At 38.5% G+C, this 18276-nt stretch overlaps 2 protein-coding genes across 12 annotated transcripts in view; one reads left to right on the top strand and one right to left on the bottom strand.

The window, feature by feature from the left end:
• Positions 1-2320: 2320 nt before the first annotated feature.
• LOC123769947 (ADP-ribosylation factor-like protein 6) lies at positions 2321-12220 on the bottom strand. 5 transcript variants are annotated; one of them, XM_069301084.1, is made up of 4 exons: positions 12135-12220; positions 9665-10079; positions 7656-7828; positions 2321-6327 (listed from the first exon to the last, which is right to left on the bottom strand). In XM_069301084.1, exons 2-4 carry the CDS (start codon positions 9840-9842, stop codon positions 6103-6105), a joined length of 576 nt encoding a protein of 191 aa, XP_069157185.1. In that variant the 5' UTR covers positions 9843-10079; positions 12135-12220; the 3' UTR covers positions 2321-6102. The 5 variants fall into 5 exon arrangements, with proteins under 5 accessions (XP_069157185.1, XP_069157186.1, XP_069157187.1 ...); XM_069301085.1 differs by having other exon boundaries at positions 12131-12203; XM_069301086.1 differs by lacking the exon at positions 12135-12220 and adding an exon at positions 12105-12121.
• Positions 12221-13802: 1582 nt separating this feature from the next.
• Positions 13803-18276, top strand: part of LOC123769948 (E3 ubiquitin-protein ligase MARCHF6) — a 30458-nt gene continuing 25984 nt past the window's right edge. For 4 of the 7 annotated variants that reach the window (XM_045761448.2, XM_069301082.1, XM_045761444.2 and 1 more), the window contains exons 1-5: positions 13803-13911; positions 15563-15733; positions 16354-16570; positions 16946-17087; positions 17781-17958. In XM_045761448.2, coding sequence (XP_045617404.1) covers positions 13887-13911; positions 15563-15733; positions 16354-16570; positions 16946-17087; positions 17781-17958 — 733 coding nt within the window. In that variant the 5' untranslated portion in view covers positions 13803-13886. Of the gene's footprint in view, positions 14656-15562; positions 15734-16353; positions 16571-16945; positions 17088-17780; positions 17959-18276 lie in introns of all 7 variants that reach the window. The other 3 variants (XM_045761443.2, XM_045761447.2, XM_045761445.2) reach the window with 2 other exon arrangements.

Here is an 18276-nt window from a genome sequence, read left to right as displayed (position 1 = left end):
AAAGTAGCGAAATTTTGGGCTAAAAAGTAGCAAAAGTAGCGAAATTTTGGGCTAAAAAGTAGCGAAATTTTGGGCTAAAAGTAGCGAAATTTTGGGCTAAAAAGTAGCAAAAAAAGTAGCGAAATTTTGGGCTAAAAAGTAGCGAAAGTAGCGAAATTTTGGGCTAAAAAGTAGCAAAAGTAGCGAAATTTTGGGCTAAAAAGTAGCGAAAGAAGTAGCGAAATTTTGGGATAAAAAGTAGCGAAATTTTGGGCTAAAAAGTAGCGAAAGTAGCGAAATTTTGGGCTAAAAAGTAGCGAAAGTAGCCCAATTTTGGGCTAAAAAGTAGCGAAAGTAGGGCTAAAAAGTAGCGAAATTTTGGGCTAAAAAGTAGCGAAAGTAGCGAAATTTTGGGCTAAAAAGTAGCAAAATTTTGGGCTAAAAGTAGCGAAATTTTGGGCTAAAAAGTAGCGAAATTTTGGGCTAAAAAGTAGCAAAAGTAGCAAAATTTTGGGCTAAAAAGTAGCAAAAGTAGCGAAATTTTGAACTAAAAAGTAGCGAAATTTTGGCCTAAAAAGTAGCGAAAGTAGCGAAATTTTGGGCTAAAAAGTACCGAAAAAAGTTGCGAAAGTAGCGAAATTTTGGGCTAAAAAGTAGCAAAAGTAGCAAAATTTTGGGCTAAAAAGTAGCGAAAGTAGCAAAATTTTTTGCTAAAAAGTAGCGAAAAAAATAGCGAAATTATGGGCTAAAAAGTAGCGAAAGTAGCGAAATTTTGGGCTAAAAAGTACCGAAAGTAGCGAAATTTTGGGCTAAAAAGTTGCGAAATTTTGGGATAAAAAGTAGCGAAATTTTGGGCTAAAAAGTAGCGAAATTTTGGGCTAAAAAGTAGCGAAAGTAGCCCAATTTTGGGCTAAAAAGTAGCGAAAGTAGCCCAATTTTGAGCTAAAATAGTAGCGAAAGTAGCCCAATTTTGGGCAAAAAGTAGCGAAAAAAGTACCGAAATTTTGGGCTAAAAAGTAGCAAAAAGAGCTAAAAAAGTAGCGAAAGTAGCGAAATTTTGGGCTAAAAAGTACCGAAAGTAGCAAAAAAAGTAGCGAAATTTTGGGCTAAAAAGTAGCAAAAGTAGCGAAATTTTGGGCTAAAAAGTAGCGAAAGTAGCGAAATTTTGGGCTGAAAAGTAGCAAAAGTAGCGAAATTTTGGGCTAAAAAGTAGCGGAATTTTGGGCTAAAAAGTAGCGAAAGTATCGAAATTTTGGGCTAAAAAGTAGCGAAATTTTGGGCTAAAAGTAGCGAAATTTTGGGCTAAAAAGTAGCGAAATTTTGGGCTAAAAAGTAGCGAAAGTAGCGAAATTTTGGCCTAAAAAGTAGCGAAATTTTGGGCTAAAAAGTACCGAAAGTAGCGAAAAAAGTTGCGAAAGTAGCGAAATTTTGGGTTAAAGAGTAGCAAAAGTAGCAAAATTTTGGGCTAAAAAGTAGCGAAAGTAGCGAAAATTTGGGCTAAAAAGTAGCGAAAGTAGGGAAAAAAGTAGCGAAATTTTTGGCTAAAAGTAGCGAAATTTTGGGCTAAAAAGTAGCGAAAGTAGCGAAATTTTGGGCTAAAAAGTAGCAAAAGTAGCGAAATTTTGGGCTAAAAAGTAGCAAAAGTAGCGAAATTTTGGGCTAAAAAGTAGCGAAAGTAGCAAAAGTAGCGAAAAAGTAACGAAAGTAGCGAAATTTTGGGATAAAAAGTAGCGAAAGTAGCAAAATTTTGGGCTAAAAAGTGGCGAAAGTAGCCCAATTTTGGGCTAAAAAGTAGCGAAAGTAGCCCAATTTTGAGCTAAAAAAATAGCGAAAGTAGCCCAATTTTGGGCAAAAAGTAGCGAAAGTAGCGAAATTTTGGGCTAAAAAGTAGCGAAAAAAGTAGCGAAATTTTGGGCTAAAAAGTAGCAAAAAGAGCGAAAAAAGTAGCGAAAGTAGCGAAATTTTGGGCTAAAAAGTACCGAAAGTAGCAAAAAAAGTAGCGAAATTTTGGGCTAAAAAGTAGCAAAAGTAGCGAAAAAGTAGCGAAAGTAGCGAAATTTTGGGCTAAAAAGTAGCGAAAAAAGTAGCAAAAGTAGCGAAATTTTGGGCTAAAAAGTAGCGAAAAAAGTAGCGAAATTTTGATGACATGGAAGTGAACAATTATAGGCATTGCTGTAACTGTATTATCCTCTTTTTATGTACAGTAATTGGAACAAGGAGGCATAAGGCAGGCCTGTAAATTCTTCTCACTGTAAACAGTATGTTGTCAAGCATCTACAAAAATATAAAAAATACATTCTGGAATTTTAAGTCTAATAATATAAAACAATAAAACAAGTGGTAGGTAAATTTTTTAGTTTATTTTAATAGTAATCATTAAGTGTATAATAAAAATTACACAATGAAAATGAATGCAAGAGACGTGTCGATATAGAGAAAAAAATCATAATTTATGTGATGGTCAATACATTAGGTAAATGCACAGTATTAATTATCTTGGAATGTAAACTAAGACATAGGGCAGGCCATAACTAACCATGCTTACCTTTCATCGAATAAAATCTCAATCAAAATACACTAAAGGTGGTATCTGCTGCCCCATCTTGCATCGGCTATCCCACAAGTTAAGTTGTAAAGCAGAACACACATCATGTATTAGTAAGTATACATGGATAGAGTAGTTCTTACTAATACGTGGTCAGCATTCTGTACCTGCCAGTTGCAAACTGTAACTTGCTTTATAACTTAATTTGTGGGCAGTGCAAGATGGGCAGCAGGTACCACCTTTAGTGTATCCTGAAGTTTTATTCAGTGAAGGGTAAACATGGTTGGTTCTGGCCCGCCACAGGTCCATTAGTTCATTACACCATTAGGCAAATACACATTGCAATTACTAATATATTCATCTTCACATGAATTGCAATTTTTCCTACATCAGCACATCTTTTACGGGCAATTTCATTGCATGTTTATATTGATAATACACATCCTACTTAAATTTTACTGTAGGTATCTGGGCATTAAGCAACAAATATTTTGCTTTACAAAACTACTAATTAAATACATTGACCCTGATAAGTGCAGTCCCTTTTTTTTTTGGGGGGGGGTGGGGACTAGACATACTCTTGGCTTACTGATGAAGTACAGCTTAACTTGGTTTACTGACTAGAAGTATACTGTACTTTGTTTACTGACTAGAAGAGATTCTTATCCTTGGGAGTTTCATCACTAAGAGCACAGTCAAGCTTTAAGGACTAAGCTGCCAAACTGGTTTTGGCTCAAATTATTTTAAAATATTTGTTTAATAATGAGGCATAAATAGGAGACTTCATTTGCCTTTAATTTGTATAATGCACCAAAAATCCATAATATTTTAATTAATGTGCAGACTCGGAATTAAGCATTTTTTACATCAGCTTCAAACACGCACAGGTGGATTTTGAAGTTACTCGACCTGGGAATGAATTACAATAGGGACAACCAGCTCTATCCTTGACCTTAAGTCGGGCTTTTATTCTTGTGTTTTACAAACCTTTGTGGTTATATTTATGCATTATTGCAAATCTCCAAGCATTCTGGACTTCACTGTGTGCTAAATTTGTAGCTAGAAAGTGAAGGAATATTCAATATTAGCACAGGGTTGTTAATTGGGTGTTAAGTAAAGAGTGATACAAAATTTGTCTTTTGGAGGAACCTGGAACCTAACTAATTTTTCCATAACACATTTGAAGTTTGATTTATGATTTGTGCAGGAATGTAACTCATCTCAAATTGAGGGCTGCCTGTATAAACAGTAGACACATCACCTCACCTAAAACTGGGGAATGCTTTCTTGGGATCTAGATAATAATAAACCTAATAAACCTAAAATAAATACATTAAATTATGTTCAGTTATATAAATTATAATATTAAAAATTAGTGCTGTCTACCAGTAACCCCAGGCTGAAATCTTGGGGATCAAGAAAAGGTAATGTCCTTCGATAATTTGACCAGAAATACTGCCAAAAGTAATCATGACATGCCTCTGACCAATAACTCATGTACTGTAGCAGCTCTCTAACCTTGTACGTAGAACAGACAAGAATGTATGTTTGCTGGTTAGCCTTGTAAGAGCACTTCAATCACCAGTGCTTAATACAGTACTTCATTAGACTATATGGCTAACAGACCTCTAACCCTGTCCATGAAGGACACAAGAAAATGTTTACAGTATATGCTGGTTACCACTGTAAATGAATTTTCACATCTGTGGTAGGGGAAAAAAAAAATTATTATTCATGCAGTTGGCTGTTTCTACCTTCTGGGCTTAAAATATAATTTCTAATGCCATTCATAATGTCAAAGGACTTCTGCCAATCCTTGACTAACTGCTTATTTAATATTTACCACCAGTCTCCATCTGTTCCCTAATGGAGGAAAGCTTTACGTTTGAAATGACATTATGATCCATTGGTTGAAGGCTGTTTAATACAGTGTAGCCAATTGCATTTTCAAGCACCAACAATGTTCTGAGCTCCAGGTAATTTTCCTCGGCAAGGATTTACCTCTGGAATGAAACTGGAAATGCTGCTATAACAGATCAGCAACATACAGAATGGCATTAAAATAGGCATGCATCTACTGTAATTGCACGTCTTTTAATATTTATTAAAATTGAATAATGTTTTTGGCTTCTAACATCTAATATTACTCAAAACAAATAAATCTGATAAATAGTTTGATCACTTTGACATAATGCTAAAAAAATCCTTATCAAAGTAATCTCTCAATGTAAATACTGTACAAAGGAACCTCGGTTAATGAATTTAATCCGTTCCATCACCGAGCTCATGTGAAATGCTCATCTTGCAAAACAAATATCCCCATTTAAAATATTAATGGAAAGACAATCTGTTCCACCCCAGAAAAACATCAGTATGAAATTTTATAGCACAATAGCTTCAGAGCTATTGTTTGTGCTATATCACCACATAATTGCGTTTCACTCATCCAGACCAACAGTAGTTTTTTATCATATAGGATTTGGATGTTGCTTGGTAACTCCTTTAGCCACATCAAGCTTCTTAAATTCTTCCTTCCTCTTCAAGATGATGCAGATTGTTGATGAGGACCTGCCATACTTCCTGGCAAGATCAGTCACAACACCACGCTTGTGCTTTGCTATGAGTTCCTTCTTCAAATCTACAGTGTCTTTCTTCCTCTTGACAACACTATTTTTGGTGACATCGTGAGTTACAAATTGTAATCACAAAACCACAAAGAAAGGCATAAATAAATGCAGAGGGGTGCTTATCCTGAACGATAAAATAACAATACTGTTGTCTGAGGCATCCGAGAATTTGCGAGAACCAGCAGGAACGCTAGGAAGCACCATGTAATTTTCTCATCAACCGAGTGGAAGCTAGTCAATCGATACAAATTTTTTGAGTGGCTTGCTCGTTACCTGAAATGCTCGTAGATGGGGCTGCTCGTCACCCGAGGTTCCTTTTTACTGTACAATTAAATATCATCTTTTCTTTGCCATTGTTGTATGCTGATGCAGACAATGAGTCACATTAACATGGCTGAAGATATGACCACCAAACCACACGCCAGAAGATGAAGAAAAGACGACATTTCAGTCATAGAACTCCCCAAACTATGTAAATAAACGATAAAAATATATTTAGCTTTCTGCTTAACCTTTAAAGGACGGAAAATTCTCACATTTTGTTAGCAAGGAACATGGCCTTGGTCACTGCAAGCACAAGAAATCTACTTTCCTGTATATATTCTTGTCTAATATTTCTGCACTATTGTAGCAATACTGTACCAAGTTAGGCACAATATATAGGCTAGGTAAAATAAGCTACAATGGAAGGAATTAGCCAAGCACATTATGGGATAAAATTGCTTGAATGTGTGAGTGCATATTGGCTAGCTTCTCTTTACCTTTACCTATATTGTATTTTTTCTTAAACATAATGCTAATACTTGCAGTTTTAAGCCTGGAACCAAGAATATTTGAAAAAGCAGGGCTATTAAATTATTTTATGATGGGTCAGATTATGAAACTTTACTATTGGTAATGTAATAGTTTATAATTTCTTACCAGTATAAGGACCAACAAATTCTTTGAAAATTATCGCTTATTTATATTTTCAAAGTTTTCTTTAATCTGATTGGTGAGCCATTCCACTCCTTCATGTAGACCATCTCCTGTGACGGCATTTGAAGCTGTAATATGCCAAGGCTTGTCTGTAATTCGCTCTAAACCTAGAGCTGCTGATACCTTAACGCTGCTCACTGCCTCACGCATGTCCATTTTGTTTGCAAAAAATAAAATGGGGATACGGCGATTGCGAATCTGGAAGATGAATTTTACTTCATTAGTTGAAAGTACAGTAAAATGCAAAATCAAATAGGCATAGTTAATCACATGACAGAAACTGAGCACGGTACCCATGATTTCCTGTCAACAAATTTGGCGATACAAATAATATACTAAAATATATTGAAATACTGAATTCAAATTATGCCTTTCTTGCTTTCCTTCCTTCCTCCTTCCTGGTCTCTATTCTTTCCCCATCTTGTCTTCAATATCAGTGCAGTGGTCATCTATTGAATAATTTGCGAAGCTACTTAGGGGGCCCCTCCCAGAAATCAAGCATTGAATGTGATGAAATGCCCTTTTTTTGTGGTGGGTTCCCACCAGAAAAGGGCATCCTGCCCTGTTCGCTTCTCCCCAGTGGGGGGTTGAGGCAGTTTGTCGCAGGTGGCTCCTGAATGACGGAAGAAAAAAGGTCAGCCAACTGGGAACACGGATGATTTGGACTGCTACCTGGTTGCTGTCATAAATCAACTAGGCTGGTTTTCCCATGGCAGCAATTATTTGCCTTGTTTACTAAGTGGATCACATTCTTTCAATCTGTTCCTTGTTTTGTTAAATAATCATTTTGTCAGAAAGTAAACTCGATCCCAGACTTTCCTAAATTAAGTAATTGAGGTAATAAAGGTAATAATATATAGCAACTTAGGCAGCCACCAATCCACAGTGACAATCCCTTGAACTAGGCTGAAATTTTAACCACCAACATACTTTAGTTAGCATCTTTATAGGTATTGTATCTATAAATGGAGTCCATTTATAGATAAATATATCTTTTCAATTTATACAGTACTGTATATAGGTTTTCCAACATGTCATGAAATAATCTAATTGATTTTAAATGGAAAACAAAATTTATGTATATTTGAATTTGCAATTTTACATTGTGCAGACAATATCACAATGTGACTGAAAATCAGACACCCAACCAACAAGTCTGAAAATAAAAACTGATAATGTTTCTGTCAATCCTTTAGGTCCTTTTCCATTACATGACTTAATAATGGTCGGGACGGAATGAGGTAAGGTAATTATCAAAAGACGGCACCAAACCAGGAAGGCCATGTAGCACCATCGGGACAATGAAACAGTGTCAATTCATTTATTTTCAGATTTGTGGATTGGTGTCTGATTTTACATCAGTTAAATATTTTAATAATGTATAAGCAATAACACCTACATTATACTGTACTGTACAGTTACACAAAGAACAACCAAATAATTTTTAAACAATCACTTTATTTTAAATACTTGTCAATACAGTACTTTAAAAAATTTTAAAAACCTAAAGTTATGAGAGTTAATACCTCAGCATGTTGTAATAACATGTCCAGCTCATCTTTGGCTACAACTAGCCGCAGTTTATCGCTGGAATCTACCACAAAGATAACTCCTTGACAGTCATGGTAGTAATGCTCCCACAAGCTTCGGTATCGACCCTGGCCTGACATGTCAAAAGCAGTGAATCCCACATTCTTTGCTGAAAAGATAAATAACAAATTTACATAAAGGTATCTTATAGTAAGCTATATATTGAAAGCATTTTACATCCAGGGTTGCTAATTTGTATCAGCAATCATGTACACCATATTTGATTTCCAAAGAAGTTTCTAAGCCATGCAAATACAGTTAACTGATTTAAAAGCCTATCAGTAATATAAAAGCTCCAATGTTTATCTTTTGTGGGAGATGTAATGAAATGAAATTAAATGTAATAAAAATCCCCTTTCTGGTGGGGCCATGCTTTAGATGCAACAAGCCAGCCCACCCTTGCAACCTAGGAGTCTAGACCAGAATTTAGCTCTCTACAAGGTGAGGGGGAGCTTGGGGATAAGAGTTCAACCCAAAACTAAGGAACAAAAACCTACCAGAAAGCACCGGTGCAGCAAAACAAGTATATGTTGAAGAAACTTTGGCACCCTCAGGTAACATGCAAATCATCATTGCTGCAGGATAAATACTCTAAAAATGATGTGTCTTACTGTTACCAGATGGCAGTCCACACCACCTGGTGCTCCAGTCAGCCTGCCCCCCCCCCCCCCTCACTCGTGAGTTGTTCAAATGCAATCCCTCCCTGAGCTAAATAAAAAAAAAGTTCTTCAGTAAAAGACGTTGTCATTTCTGGAAAAAACAAAAATGTGGAAATGGAAAAGCCTGTTGGAGAAGGCAGGAAAAGACAAGGGCCTGAAGTGCGGGCGGCCACCAGCAACATGCAAAACGCTGAAGCACAACAAGCTTGAGTGACACCCAAAATAGTGCTCAAGGCCAACACCCAGGTGGACTTCCCAAATCAAGCACCAAGCCTGAATATAGCAGATGAATAAAATACCAGAAAAGCCACTAAAGTAGCAAAGTAGCAAGAACAGAACACAACTTTGCTGAAACCAAAAGACATCTGGAGAGAGAGAGGGGCCAGGAGGCAAGTGTATAGAAGAACTGGATGTTCTGGCACTCTTGGGTCCAGATTTCTGTTCCAGGTGCTAGTGCGCCAGACACCAACCACCAGACACACAGACCAGAAACTCCAGGTGAACTGAGATCCAGTAGCAAAGGCTTGGTGTGTTGGGCTAAGCTTAGTGGTACTAGAGCTACGTATGACTACCAAGGGGGTCCTGCCCAGAAATGTCTTCAATAATAGTTAATGGGGAAAACAAAACTAAATACAGGTATAATTACAGCAAGTGAAGAACATTTTAATGGTGACAATTTTTGATTACATAAAATTTATACATAGACCATCCACTGTATCAGGAGGAATGGCATCACTTGTACAGTACTCTATACAGTATTTATTTATTGTATGATAAATCCAATAGTACAGCATTTAACTATATCAACCACCCACACATACTATTGTATTTTTGTATTCTATTTTCTCACTTGTACACTATGTGACTACTGAAGAAATATTTTTAATGTTTTTAAATACTCACTTATGCCTTTTATACTCCCGACAAATTGCTACTGTATTTGCTTTTGCACGCACATACTTGCCAATCCCATGCAAGGAATAAAAGTCACAATTTTAGGAGCAAGTTGTAGCATTCAATCACAACATAAAGCTTGAAGCTGTTGCAACATATTTAAAAGTATTGAATTAATAATGTTTGCATGCTGAGAAAATCAACCAGACAAATCAACTGCTATTTGCTTACACTGTACATTTACATACTGTAAAATACTGAGAGATTCTTCCGAGATGCTGATGTGCATCAATACACATGCTGAAATTTTTTCCACTTTTGATTTTGATATAAAAACTGTCTGCTAATATCAAGCTACACTCATAAATAAAATTAAATAAATAAAATCTCACCTTTAAATTTCTCAACATTGAAGCCCACTGTTGGCACAATTTCTGTGCTCTTCTGATCGTCAGATTTGAAATGATTAAGCATAGTAGACTTGCCAGAGTTATCAAGGCCGATAACCAGTACACTTGCTTCTCTCTTCTTCAAGCCAAGAGCAAAAGCTAATTTATCAAACATTCCCATTATGAAATTTAAGACAAAGTAAGTTCAACAAACTTTCAATTGCTTTTGACCAGCTAGTTGTAAAGAAATGTAAGTGCTCTTAATAAACTTTAAAACATCAATTGCTGTACTGCCACAAAAGGAGTTCAGTATATATAATAATGATGAATATCAGCTAAAACAATTTTGTTTCTAAAATTCATTTCCATGTTGTTGTGAAGTTGTGAAGTTCATCAATACCATCTATATTTGTGTTACCTGAAAGGAAATTATAACATTATATGCTGGATGGTCAAAAAGGTGGCTTAAAAATTTATAAGCACAGTTTCACTATTAAAAGTTTTATCACCACTCTTAAGTACTTTCAAATATGCATTGAAAGAACTTAAAGGGAAAGGGCGCCTGACAGCTGAGTGGACAGCGTTTCGGATTCGTAGTCCTGAGGTTCCGAGCTCGATCCCCGGTGGAGGCGGAGACAAATGGGCAAACAGTTTCTTTCACCCTAATGCCCCTGTTACCTAGCAGTAAATAGCTACCTGGGAGTTAGACAGATGCTACGGGCTGCTTCCTGAGGGAGGGGGGGAATAACAAAAAAAGGAGGCCTGGTCGAGGACCGGGCCGCGGGGACGCTAAGCCCTGAAATCATCTCAAGATAACCTCAAGATGCAGTACAGTACAAGATGATGTAAATTCTGTACACAATGTTAGGCCCAAGTAAAAAATTCCTAGAGTCTTAAATACAAACACCCATGGACATTCAGGATGGAAACAACAGACGAGGCAACCCATCCTCAGACCAGGTCCATTCCATCCAGTGGTCGACCCCAAAGACGCATTCATCAATTTTAATGTGCAGTTCATTCAAAACAGGAACTTCCTCAAATATAAATTAATATTGTTATACAGTATATTAGCCTACTGTTCATATTTAGGCACTGGTTAGGTGTTCAGGCTGTGGGCGATTATTTGTAGTACGTGAGTGAAGCATGACAGGAAGGATGTCATCAAAACTTTTAAAATATTGAAGTTTGGAGGATATTGATTCACAGAACTTTTTTAAAAAGAGTCAGATTTAACACGAACAAGGAGCAACAGTTTCAAGTGCAACAAGCATCAATTCCGGTCAGAAAACAGGAAATGTTTTTTCACCTATATGGTTACACAGTAAACCCATGGAACCGCCTACCCGCCGAAGCCATCGATGCTAGAACGTTGCTAGATAAAATCCACAGGACAAATGGGGGGATCTTTGACAAGCCGTCAGCTTCCTGTCCTTGTCGAGGCCACTAGAGAGATATATTGGCCCTCAGGTATAGCACCCACAGCAGTGGTCCTAGAGTGTACAGCACCCACAGCAGTGGTCCTAGAGTGTACAGCACCCACAGCAGTGGTCCTAGAGTGTACAGCACCCACACCAGTGGTCCTAGAGTGTACAGCACCCACACCAGTGGTCCTAGAGTGTACAGCACCCACAGCAGTGGTCCTAGAGTGTATAACACCCACAGCAGTGGTCCTAGAGTGTACAGCACCCACAGCAGTGGTCCTAGAGTGTACAGCACCCACAGCAGTGGTCCTAGAGTGTACAGCACCCACAGCAGTGGTCCTAGAGTGTACAACACCCACAGCAGTGGTCCTAGAGTGTACAACACCCACAGCAGTGGTCCTAGAGTGTACAGCACCCACAGCAGTGGTCCTAGAGTGTACAGCACCCACAGCAGTGGTCCTAGAGTGTACAGCACCCACAGCAGTGGTCCTAGAGTGTACAGCACCCACAGCAGTGGTCCTAGAGTGTACAGCACCCACAGCAGTGGTCCTAGAGTGTACAGCACCCACAGCAGTGGTCCTAGAGTGTACAGCACCCACAGCAGTGGTCCTAGAGTGTACAACACCCACAGCAGTGGTCCTAGAGTGTACAGCACCCACAGCAGTGGTCCTAGAGTGTACAGCACCCACAGCAGTGGTCCTAGAGTGTACAGCACCCACAGCAGTGGTTCTAGAGTGTACAACACCCACAGCAGTGGTCCTAGAGTGTACAGCACCCACAGCAGTGGTCCTAGAGTGTACAGCACCCACAGCAGTGGTCCTAGAGTGTACAGCACCCACAGCAGTGGTCCTCGAGTGTACAGCACCCACAGCAGTGGTCCTAGAGTGTACAGCACCCACAGCAGTGGTCCTAGAGTGTACAGCACCCACAGCAGTGGTCCTAGAGTGTACAGCACCCACAGCAGTGGTCCTAGAGTGTACAGCACCCACAGCAGTGGTCCTCGAGTGTACAGCACCCACAGCAGTGGTCCTAGAGTGTACAGCACCCACAGCAGTGGTCCTAGAGTGTGTGGCCGGCACTGCGGTACGCAAAACTCTCCAACAATGTTCAGGACAAACTGAGGAACAGCGCAACACATATTAAATAATTCCGACGACGCGCAGTCAATTACGGAATAATGAACGTTCAAGTAACAAATGTTGCATTTTACCTAAATATCTTAACAAAAGTAAATGTTTGACATGTTAGAAGAATAACAAACTTATATATGAAAGCCTTTATCATAATAATTCGGGTTTGTCGAGCCCAGGATTCCGGATTGTGAGTCGCGAACGAGGCCAACTGTTCTAGGAGGAGACAAGACGGATCTCACACATATTTTTTATACAAATTCTAGGCAATATTAAAAACCGCAATATAATGCTATTATCAGCTAAATTCTTCAATTTAGAAGGCATATAGTTATTAAATGAAGTTCAGAGATCCCTGCTGGTGTTGGCGGAAACAAATGGGCAGAGTTTGTTTCACCCTGATGCGCCTATTCACCTATCAGTAAATAAGTACCTGCTCTACAAGAATGTAAGAAGTTTTGTTTATGTAAATAAATAAAAACCAATAAAATAAATAAAGATGTGATTTCGGCTCTGTAATATACGTAATCTTGGATTCATAATAAGAACGCTCGCCAGTGTAAGCGAGTGTCCTTATATTTCACAAAATATAGGGACGTCCCTATATTTCACAAAAGAGAGAGAGAGAGAGAGAGAGAGAGAGAGAGAGAGAGAGAGAGAGAGAGAGAGAGAGAGAGAGAGAGAGAGAGAGAGAGAGAGAGAGAGAGAGAGAGAGAGAGAGACAGAGAGAGAGACAGAGACAGAGACAGAGAGAGACAGAGACAGAGACAGAGAGAGAGAGAGAGAGAGAGAGAGAGAGAGAGAGAGAGAGAGAGAGAGAGAGAGAGAGAGAGAGAGAGAGAGAGAGAGAGAGAGAGAGAGAGAGAGAGAGAGAGAGAGAGAGAGAGAGAGACAGAGAGAGAGAGAGAGAGAGAGAGAGAGAGAGAGAGAGAGAGAGAGAGAGAGAGAGAGAGAGAGAGAGAGAGAGAGAGAGAGAGAGAGAGAGAGAGAGAGAGAATGAATGGATCTGATAGTTTAGTTTAGTTCATTTATTATGCACCCGATACCCATCCTGTGAGTGATAGTGGAAAGGGTTACAGAGGCCTGGGGATTTGATAGTGTGAAGGAATGGAATAGGGTAGGGAAAGACGTTTTTTATTTTTTACTTTTTTTATTTTTTAGGCCAAAAAACGAGCACTTGCAATGCTAACCAGGACATATACATTTCTTCTGTCCTCAATGGACAAGGTTAGAGATCTGTTAAACATATAATTCAGTGAGTTATTGAACAATCAACTACAGAAGGTGATTGTAGTGCTTTTAAAATGCTAATCTAACCTACATACACAGGTTTACGTCTGTCCTACATATATAGTGTTCGAGGTATCTTTTTACATAGTTCATTAATGTACCTTTGAGTGAAAGGGAGGGAGGGAGGGGGTGAGAGAGAGAGTTAGGGAATGAGAGAAGGGAGAGAGAGAGAGAGGGAGTGGGGGAGAGAGAGAGGGAGGGAGGAAGTGAGAGAGAGAGAGAGAAAGGGGAGGGAGTGAGAGAAGGGAGAGAGGGAGTGAGAGAGAAGGGGGAGAGAGAGAAGGGGGAGAGAGGGAGTGAGAGAGTGGGAGTGAGAGGGAGGGAGGGAGCAGGCAGCTGAGCCCCGATGCTCACTTGGTTGTTGTTGACGACAAGACGAAAATGGAGGAGGACTCTCAAAATCAAGGTACAGCTTTACCCCTGCCAGGGCGTGCTGACGGAGGCCCGGGAGGAGGGAACAATCACCCAGGGTGACTTACGTGGGACTGAAGACCCCGTGGGAGATAATTACACCCCCCAGTTTCCCCCCATAATGGGCTCTCGGGTCAGGCAACCTTGAGCCCCTTCCAACTATTACCAGTTTTTTTTCCGTGTTGAATATTATGGTGCCACTTGTCTCTTGTATGATGTTATGGGTTAATGTATACGTGGAAGTGTCGGTGAGGTTAAATGGTTTACTGTATGCTAAGTGTGGATATGTGTATGGTATTGCTGCTAATATATACGGGCTCATAACTAGGCCTAAGGCTCTCAGGGGTGTCTTGGTGGATAAAATCCATTTTGTATTCAATATACAGTTCTCCAGCGGGGGTTGTAAACCCTATCCAATCAAATCTACCCAAGTAAATCTAAGCTAATTGGTTTTAAGAATGGAAAACTTAGGTTGAAACTCCTGTGTGGGATTGGACTGTACCCCATCTGGACAGGTCTCAAACTTGAACCTAACTTGAAATCATTATTGTAACCTAACATATCTTAATATGATGTAATGGAGTCAAAACGTATCTTAGTGGAGCCTTGCTCATCCTAACCTGACTCTGTCGTGAGTGTTTAGATCCGCTGGTGGGTCTGTTCTCCACAATATTGAAGAATTGAATTGGAGTAAACATGGACACAATACAGGATTGGATGTGGCAACTGGAAATGTCAGGTAGCACTCACTCTGAAATTTTGTTCTTTCTGTATCCTGTATCTTTTCTGTAACATATTAATACTGTTTACGTTGGGAAAGAGTTCAGTGTTCAAGTCTCCAAGTTCTACACTTGTGAAAGGTGCTGTGTATTCTCCGAGTCGGGATTCAATACTGCTCTATTCTCATCGTAGGTTCAAATGGGTACAGTCAAGTGGGTTTGGTTGGGTTGAGTTCAGTTAGATTGGTTTTAAAATACATTTCCTAGTAGGAAATATAGTCCAAATAACTGGATACAAAGCACAGCACAGCACTCTTAATCTGTCTTTATTGAGCATGTAGTTAGTAGTATGATCATTATTGTCATGAAACAAAGAGTATGTTGTAATTTTTTTGGTACGCCCATTTCATCAGCATTATAAATTTGAACTGGTGATAAGTCTTGTTTCCATGAGGCACTTAAACTCATAATTGTAAGTGATTGTGCAAGTTATGTTGTAATGTTATGTTAATGTTAAATGTTAATGTTAATGTTAAAGTTATGATGTAACAAACATCAAAATCAAGCATAAAAAAAATTCGAAATTGAGAAGTAGGTATACTCCATAAACCCATGTACCCCCTCATTTCCATCACTGATGGTATCCAAGCTAAGCTCGGGACAGTAAAATCTAACCTAAAGCCTCATGGCTGAAAACTGGCTAAATGTCTTAGATGAGTATTATGCAATTATTAAAATATTTTCAAAGGGCAAAATTCATATTTTCAATCATAACTTAATATTACAAGCAGCTTAAATTTAATAACCACAAATTGAATATTAGAAAGGGATAAATTATATGACCCAAGTTAAATAAATATTTGTTTCTAAGCTTATTTTGTAATAAATAACATTATACCATCTTCCTATTGATTCATTTTCTTGCAGACATATGTCGTGTATGCCGGTGTGAAGGTACCAGTGACCGCCCACTCTTCCACCCTTGCATCTGTACTGGTAGCATCAAATTCATCCATCAAGATTGCCTAGTACAATGGCTCCGGTACTCACGGAAAGAATACTGCGAACTCTGCAAACACCGCTTTCACTTTACACCAAGTAAGTATTTGTAACTCTAGTATTACTTACTACCAATGTCTATATGGCGATGGTGTGAGAGAGAGAGTATACAAGAGAAAGATTATGTACAGTAATAGTACTGGCATTAATTTTTACTTAGAATGGCATTTTTTTTTTTACTTAGGATGGCATTGTTTGCATACGTCTAGTGCAAGGAAGTAGCTGATGCTGATTTTTATCCTGGGCTAAAACTATCCACAACCAGCTATGGTTAATCTCATTTCCACCCACACACCATTGAGTAGATGAGAGTAATTGCTGCATTAGCTTGTACAGTATTACTTTATGGAGAGAGACACAAGGGTGCAGCAGGAATTACATAATGCAGTACCTGGAAGATTCTGTACCTTAATTGTAAGAATGTAATCCAAATACAGTGCAGTAAAAATACATATATAGCACAGTACTGGAATTTAGGGCACAAGTCTGAAGGGTATCATCATTACTTTTTAAAAGCTTTCATAAAAATGAAAATGAGTGTTTTTGAGTCATATGTTTCATTATCAGTAATTTCAATATATTTAATAAAAATTATTATTTTTGATTCGTATGTTTCATTATCAGTAATTTCAACATATTTATGCTTGTATATCTCTCAGTATACTCTCCAGACATGCCAAAGAGGCTGCCCATAGCAGACATCTTATCTGGCTTGGCTCGGAGTATGGGAACAGCAGTGAGATACTGGTTGCACTACACGCTTGTGGCTGTGGCCTGGTTGGGAGTTGTTCCCCTCACAGCTTGCAGGATCTATCGCTGCCTCTTCACAGGCTCAGTGTCTTCTGTTCTAACCTTACCACTTGACATGCTATCAACGTAAGTAATAGCTGTGCACTTTGCCTCGTGTTGATGTTTTGTTTTGTGATGTGACAAATTATGGAAAGTATAATATTTTGATATTCCCAATGTTGTAGTAAATCTTGATAACTAGTCATTCTTTCAGCAATTTCTTATTTTTGCTTGGAAACTTGGTACCCAATCACTTGGACTGGATGGTGCAGCGACGCCTCACTTCTTGCAGGTTGATGCTCTATCCCCAACGGTCCAAGTGATTGGGCACCATTCCTTCCCTCCATCCTCAAGTTCCAAGTACTGTATACTCATACTGGCTTAGCACTATCTCTCTATTCTATATTTTTTTAATATGATCATTTTCAGTAATAATCATAGATTTTGTTTTTGCCCCATTAGAGATAACTTGGTATCGGATATCTTCCACGGGTGCTTTGTGGTGACCTGCACACTAAGTGCTTTCATCAGCCTGGTGTGGCTCCGAGAACAAATTCTCCACGGAGGAGGGCCTGACTGGCTTGATCAAGATGTGCAGCATGAGGTAAGTGATAAAAAAGCTGGTGACACTTTGTACAGTACTACATAAGTAGTAAAGTTTCACACTGTCTTGTAAAATATTGACATTAGGATAATTAAGTGAATGTTATGATGAAAAACGTATTAAAAATCAAATAGACCAAAATAATTAGATTTTGATTACTATATGTAGTGTCAATCCAAATTTTTTGGGGTCAAAATATTGTAAGAACAGGAGTAAAAGAAAATGAGAGGAGCAAGAAAAGAGTTTACTGGACCTGAGAGTGAATCAAGAGTGGTTTGAAGCAGTGAATGGCTCCTCGTTTTATAATTTATAAGGTGTATGAAATTCCTTATAATGACTGAATTGAGAATGATAGATGTCTGATCAATTGAGCTCTAATTCATATGTGAGAATGTGAGCAGCAGCATCTAACAGCATAGTTGACCAGACCTTCAACCAGGGAGGCTGGTCAGAGATCAGTCCACGAGAACACAACTCCGCAACGAGATCTCAACGCAACTTCAAGGTTGGGTACTTTAGATAATGAGATTAATATGATACCATATTAATGGTATCATATTAATGCAATCACAGTTAGGTAATTTGCAGAATTATCACAATTCTGCAATCAGTGTTACAGAATTCTGATAGGTAATTTAAATGTTAGATTAGGAGTAGATCTGACATTTACAGTAACTTTTTTTTTCTTTGCAGCATGAGCCCCCTGGAAACTTTGGGCTGTTAAATCAAGGAAATGGCCAGGTTCCAGTACAGCCTGCTAATGAGAATGCTGCAGCTCCTATTGAAGCAGCCAATAATAATGCCGAGATTATTGAGCACCCAGCTCATCAAGAAATAGCACCTGTACCAGTTATTCCAAATATGGCAGAAGGTTAGTCAGTTTGATCTTTATACAGCCATTCAATGTTGGGTCCTCCTGATAGGCCTACAGGTAGCCCTAGTTAAAACCACTGTCATAGACTGTTTTGTTTCCTGGATGATGATGTGGGATGTATCATGCATGCACTTCAAGCTATTTTCCGTTTTATTGTAATTATAATGCCCCTAATTCTCTCACTTCTCAACTATTCAAAATTTCCTTTAGTTTTCACTTTAAGAGAATTACATATTACAAAAACAGTTTTTGTAATATGTAACATGAATTGTAATATGATTTTAAAGAGCTAGCAGTAAAATAATGTAATTTTTT

The sequence above is a fragment of the Procambarus clarkii genome, chromosome 45 (genome assembly GCF_040958095.1).
Source record: "Procambarus clarkii isolate CNS0578487 chromosome 45, FALCON_Pclarkii_2.0, whole genome shotgun sequence".
Classification (NCBI taxonomy): Eukaryota; Metazoa; Arthropoda; class Malacostraca; order Decapoda; family Cambaridae; genus Procambarus; species Procambarus clarkii.
This window is presented reverse-complemented; position numbering and strand designations above follow the sequence as displayed.

Excerpts from the sequence above, each read along its gene's own strand:
- LOC123769947 (XM_069301084.1), bottom strand. The coding sequence starts at position 9,842 with ATGGGAATGTTTGATAAATTAGCTTTTGCTCTTGGCTTGAAGAAGAGA. Across the intron at positions 7,829-9,664 it reads CAATGTTGAGAAATTTAAAG|CAAAGAATGTGGGATTCACT; the intron begins GTGAGATTTTAT and ends TTATCTTTTCAG. Across the intron at positions 6,328-7,655 it reads TGTTATTACAACATGCTGAG|ATTCGCAATCGCCGTATCCC; the intron begins GTATTAACTCTC and ends TTCATCTTCCAG.